At 36.6% G+C, this 6,439-nt stretch overlaps 1 protein-coding gene across 2 annotated transcripts; it reads right to left on the bottom strand.

The window, feature by feature from the left end:
* Positions 1–2,413: 2,413 nt before the first annotated feature.
* LOC149222382 (beta-glucosidase 6-like) lies at positions 2,414–6,140 on the bottom strand. Of its 2 annotated transcripts, XM_089383091.1 has the most exons (13): positions 5,683–6,118; positions 5,531–5,597; positions 5,388–5,446; positions 5,226–5,301; positions 5,047–5,118; positions 4,874–4,961; positions 4,493–4,748; positions 4,241–4,356; positions 3,934–4,157; positions 3,354–3,385; positions 3,164–3,266; positions 2,940–3,048; positions 2,414–2,853 (listed from the first exon to the last, which is right to left on the bottom strand). In XM_089383091.1, the coding sequence occupies exons 1-13, from the start codon at positions 5,836–5,838 to the stop codon at positions 2,682–2,684; spliced, it is 1,530 nt and encodes a 509-aa protein (XP_089239217.1). In that variant the 5' UTR covers positions 5,839–6,118; the 3' UTR covers positions 2,414–2,681. The 2 variants fall into 2 exon arrangements, with proteins under 2 accessions (XP_089239217.1, XP_089239218.1); XM_089383092.1 differs by lacking the exon at positions 2,414–2,853 and having other exon boundaries at positions 2,936–3,048; positions 5,683–6,140.
* Between the last annotated feature and the right edge of the window lie 299 nt (positions 6,141–6,439).

Here is a 6,439-nt window from a genome sequence, read left to right as displayed (position 1 = left end):
TGTTGATGGCAAAGCTTGATGCCCATTATTCGTTACATCCAACTTGTATAATCCTCCAACTCTCATTCCTTTTGCAACAACCTTGTAGTTTTCCTGCATATCCTTTACCAAGCAATGTTATTTCACAAATTCAACTTTTAAATGTTTACCTATAATAGTAGAGACTGAAATTAAGTTCTTCTTTAATCCCGGAGCATACACCACATTTTGAATTTGTTTTTCTTGTCCATTAGGCATTGTAACACTTATATCACCATATCCTTTAATTTCATGTGATCTATTATCTCCTAATAGATGTGTGCAACATTATTATCTTCGTGATAAGTATCAAACCAATCGCTTTTGCATGACATGTGGATTGATGCACCAAAATCCATAAACCAAGCATTATCATCATGAGCTTCTACTAATAAAGCAGCATTGGACACAAATAATTTAAGATTACTAAAATCATGATTGATTGCCTCATTTCTATCAACATAATTTCTTGTATGTCTTCTTTGTTTAAATTGATTAGACCTTATTTTCATGCAATTCTTAGAAAAATGAGCAGGTTTTCCACAGTAATAACATACATCATCTCTACTTGATTTGACATTTGACCTTAGTGAAGGTGTACCTTGAAATGTTTTTACCTGTGGCCTTTTGCCTTTAATTTTCTCCCATTGTTTGCATTTGAAGGAATGCTTCCCTTTAGCCATCAATGTTAACTTTGAATTGGGAGATTTCTAATTAAGATTTCTTCTTCACTCTTCTTCCTCCATAAGTACACTTGCCAACTCATAAAACATAGGAGTCATAAACATTTGAAAGACCAGTGATAAACATTTGATATTCATCAAGCATTCCATTTAATGTCATAGTAACCAAGTCTGTACTAGATATTGTTTCACCAATGTCACCTAATTTATCTTTTAAATCCTTAATTCTAGAAATAAAATTACTGATACTTTCATTTTCTTCCATCTTAATTGAGAGAAGATTACTCTTTAAATACAATATTCAATCTGCAGTCTTCGTCTCATACACAATTTTGAGAGTGTCCCATGTCTCCTTGGATGTTTTTCACTCTCTAATGTGTTGAATAATATTGTCCTTAACGGACATTTGCAAAAGCACCTTTGCTTTGTTTTCTCATCGCAATCTTGAATTGCAACATCTGTGGCTTGAGGGGGGCATTAGCTTGACTTCAACTCCAGACACAATCGTCCATATATTGTATCCTTCCATCTGTGAGACACACATGAAAGAACTCACACTCAGAGACACAACCTCAATGCTCAACACATTGGTCTCTCAAAAGCTCACACAGCGGAAAAACATCATGCACTCAATGCTGAACCTCGCTCTGAACACACACTAAACAACAATTTGATCATTTGATTACCAATGAGGGATATTTTTACAGAGAAGAAGAAGCTTCATATTTTTACAGAGAAGAAGAAGCTTCTTGATCGCCTAGATTATTGATGGCTATGGCTTCTTCAATAAGAAGCTAAAAAAAATACCTAGACAACTTTTATGGTACAATTAATAGAATTGGTTTGGAATTACAATTTATCCAACAAAAACTGCACAAACTAAATTCTCTATATATTAAAAAAAATCAATACACCACTATAACTTAATTTAAGAAAAAATATATATATATATGTTCAACCTTAATTGATATATTCCTTTTAAAACAAAAATAAAAATTTCCTTAAATAAAATTAATTACTTAATTAAATAAAAATAAATATACATAACGCATTGTAAACGACCGACCTCGGAGATCAACTCCGCATCTTATGGACTCGCGAGGCTAGATATTTATATGTCTTTATAATGTACTCATGTCTTTATACGCACACCATATATCTATTACATTTAAAACATAATTTAAACAAACAAACATCTTATAAATAAAACTCAACCCAGTCACTCCATCACAAAGTTTAGTCACTCCATCACAAAGTTACATATAAAATTCAAAATACTCAATCACCAAGTTATATGTTTATATATTTTTTAATATATATAAATACATAATATATGTATTAAATTTAACTTAATAATAAAGACGAGAAACTATTTAAATATCTACATAGATACGCAATGATGTGCAGAGTAGAGAAATACAAGAGATGCGACAAAAGCAAGACCATCGTGAAATTAAAAAATCAAATAACTCATATTCTTGCACTTGGTTAAACCGCTAGGTGGGATCACGGATGGGCTGAAGCATTGAAAAATAAATGATCATATCATTGAATGAGAATCCATCTTTAATCATTCACAGTGTGGAATGAACAACTCCACGCCTTTTTCGTGCGGTCCAACAAATTACCCTTAAAACCATACATATAGAGGAATGCCATGACATTGACCATCTCTACAACCAACCGAGTAAACAATTTTAATTTATTTATGGTTCATGGAGACATAAGCTGACGTTACAAAGTCAAATATAACTGTGAGGTTGCATTTAATACCGAAACAAATATAATAAATAAAACGAAGTCTGAGGATTTCGACTTTTTAACGTTGAAAACAATTATAATCAACAAAAGCCGATGATTTGGACTTTTGAGCCCATATTTCCCGGGGATGTGATGTGATGTCAAGCTGACAGTGTAAAACCAAAAGAAATGTTTCAGTGATGTTGAATAATGAAGAGGCCACGCTTGAGCATCATGTATCTATGGAGTGAGAAAACATTTGAACCATTGGACAGAAGCTTTGGGATGTCTGGTGAGGTTGTGTCTGTAGTCAACGAAATAGAGCCCAAATCTGGATGTGTACCCCGCTGCCCATTCCCAATTGTCCAACAGAGACCACGCAAAATACCCACCAACGTTACACCCATCATCCCTGAACCACCATTTATTATTTAATATCAGTTACGTCTCCATTAACAATTAATCATAGTTACCTTATAGTTCGGAAGAGCAGCTTACTTGATTGCAGCAGAAAGATTGGAGAGATAATCTGTGTGATATTTTATCCGTTTCTGATCGTTCAATGCCTTTTTCAGGGGAATCAAAATATTGTTGCTGTCATCCATCCCTGCCCAATGCCCATACGGAGTGGAATTGCTATTAATATGAATGGTAGATTGCATAAGCAACAAATTAAAGACATCCGCGCCGTGTCATTTGAGTGGCCTCATAAAATAACATACCGTTCTCCGTGATAATGACGGGAGGGTTGTTGTAACGTTGTTTTATGTAATTCATTAGACTTCGGATTCCGTGAGGCACTATGTAAAGCCATGCTGAGGCTGCCTGCGCTACAAATAAATCAAATATGTTAATTTCATTTAATGAATAATCGCGACCATCGTATAAGAATTTTGTGTTTTGGTCACATACCTTGTCACCAATGGCTTTTCCATTCTTGAAGGCTGCAGAAACCCAAAAAAATGTGTAGTTAGGACCTTTATTTTATTAAATACACAAAACAAAGTCAGCATAAATGATTACATATTTTCACAATCCTACATAAAAATTTCATTTAAGAGAAGGAACCTGTGTCTCTACCTCTGGAACCTGTTTCCCTTCTAATGGGTGACGTGAATGCGCACTTTAGAAATTGACAGAATGTATTTGAAAATGACATGTTACAGCAATTATGTTGTTGGCCACGCAGTTCAAATTTCGTACGTGAAATTATTAATCTAATTATCCGAGTATAGTGGAATTCATGGTTACAGTCCACTTATTCTTGTTCTTTCCAACACCCCAATATTATGTTGTTGGCCACGCAGTTCAAATTTCGTACGTGAAATTATTAATCTAATTATCCGAGTATAGTGGAATTCATGGTTACAATCCACTTATTCTTGTTCGACAAACACCCCAATATTATGCCGGTAGAAAGCTTGGAATGCGTCAAGCACGGAAAGAAAGTTAAAACATAAAGCAAGTGGAAGGGTAGATGATCGAAACTTACGGAGGGCCAAAGTGCCGGAGTCGGCGAGAGTATCGTTGAGAAGAACTGAGATTATGTTGGTTTTGTTGTCCTTCACATAATATGTGGTATAATGGTTAATCCCCACAAAATCCAGCGACCCTTTCACGCGATTCGACTCTTCTGATGAGAATAACGGCAGTCGGTTGCCAACCCTCTCTCGCATCGACGCCGGATAGTCTCCGAAGAACAGCGGATCCATGAACCTGCAACCAGTTGTATAATTGTTGAGTATACGTATTGATATGATATGCATGATGTAACGACGTTTAATGTCATGGCTATGTACCATCCCAACTGGAAATCTTGCGCTCTCTGTGTGGCTGCAATATCTTCAGGAGAATCGGACATTGGCTCGTACCATATCACATCCAAAGCGATACCGACTCTCCCGCCTTGCTTTGCCTGCGACATTCATTAGTTCCAAATTTATAATGAAAATTGAATGCATTTTATCATGGAACAGCGGTACAGGCCATCAGTCCTTACATAAATTGATTAATGAAGAAGATAACCAGAAAGAAAGAAGAAATATGCATGCCTTGAAGCTTTTCCTGTATATGTCCACAGTTTTAGCATGAGAAAGAAGCACATTATGAGCAACAATGTAGGGCTCCGTGGCAGAATTGCCAGAGCGGCAATAGAGGTGCAACAGAACGGAGCATCGCCCGGGAGGAGAGAGGCCTGCATCGTAGCCTTGAACGGCGAACGTGTGAGGCTCATTGAATGTCATCCAGTTCTTCACTCTGTCCCCAAATTTCTGGAAGCATGTTTCTGCAAACTTTGCATAGTCCTCTCTGCTCAGAAGTTCAATCAACATAACATATTTTATTCATTCCATTCCCTCATTCGCTAAGGTAAAATCCGTGAATCTATTGTGCAAACTGATTTCAATTGTAATAGTTATGAGTAAAGATCTTACATAATTTTAGAACTTAGCCAGCCCTTATAGGCATCCTCTAGCGCTTGGGGAAGATCCCAGTGATAAAGAGTCACATATGGCTCGATTCCTGTAACTTTCTCTCAAGAGGTTAGTTTAAGGAACTTACTAATCATCAGAATAAATTGATGAGAACTGTATATTGGATCGCATACCGTTTTCCAAAAGCGCATCTATGAACTTATTGTAATGATCGATTCCTGCTTGGTTGATAGCTCCACTTCCATCTATACATCATGCATTCATCTCTCAATTAAGGATGAGTATAACTTAAAAACACAATGAGTACTAACAGAACTGAAAGAAGAAGATTGAGAAGTATTGATAATCTTACTGGGGAATATGCGGGACCAAGAGATGGAAAATCTGTAGGCATCCATTCCCATATCCACCATAAGCTGGATATCCTCCTGCACAACTTATTGATCCAATGATTATACACAGTACATTCCTTGTAACAGGGAGTCTATTTCGATCAGGTTGCAGGGAGGCTCACCCTGTAACGATGATATTGGTCGTCTGCAACGTCTGCGTTGCTGAAATCCAGTATATGCCCTGTAAAAGCAATGGTGTTCACATTATACATTAAACATGCAAAAACCTAAAACATGAGTTGCTCTTGAAAAGTAAAAGCAGTACCAAATTTATGAGAATATGTATCCCACACACTGGCTCCTCGCCCATCTTCTTTTACTGCTCCCTCGTACTGCAAAACAAAATAGCATTTAGCAATGCTTCAGAATCACACTTGTCAAGAAAAGGGAGAGTTGTATAAAAAATGTGATTGAAACCTGGAACGCTGAGGAGGCGGTGCCAAATACAAATCCAGGAGGAAAATCCTTTCTTTTGAAATCCACTGTGGAGTTTGGACCACATTGGGCTTCCGATCTTTGCAGTGCAGTTAACAAAAAAACGTTCACAGCAACGAATAACAGAGAAGTGCTCATCTTTGGCACCTTGCAGTGAAGCAACTTTATTGAATGGATTCGAAAATCAAATCGTGGTAAAGTTGTATTGAGTCTGCCCTCGCTCTCTTCGAAGACTCTACAATTAAATTACAATACACACAAAATCCCTTCTTCAATCTTTCAAATTTCTTGTGGATCGATAATTGAACGACCTCATCGACTCATCATTTAATGTAGAGAGGGATGTTTATGGCAGACTCCAAATATGCTACTCCTCACTTGCAACTGGTGTCATATATATAACCGGGCTCCCTCGAGTTCTGGTTTCGTTTTGTAAAGGTATGAATTTCAGATTTACTAGGCTGAGCACATGGACAGAGGAAGGACGCCTCTGCCATTGATATTGCGCACATGATTTCCTCGTGATTATGACAAGGTCATGAGTAGGAATAGAATATTAGTGATTATCGAATCGGAATTTTCACTTGATCTAATCATTACAGTTGTTACACAAATCGTCAATTATCTTTTTCGCGTTATCATTATGCATATTAAGAGGCGGTGGATAGAATATATTTTAATAAATATAATCACACACATGGTGAATTATCATTTTTGCGTTATCATTATGCATATTAAG

The sequence above is a fragment of the Pinus tabuliformis genome, chromosome Q, assembly GCF_031772625.1.
Source record: "Pinus tabuliformis cultivar Carrire ecotype Pingquan chromosome Q, CPIR1, whole genome shotgun sequence".
Taxonomy (NCBI): domain Eukaryota; kingdom Viridiplantae; phylum Streptophyta; class Pinopsida; order Pinales; family Pinaceae; genus Pinus; species Pinus tabuliformis.
This window is presented reverse-complemented; position numbering and strand designations above follow the sequence as displayed.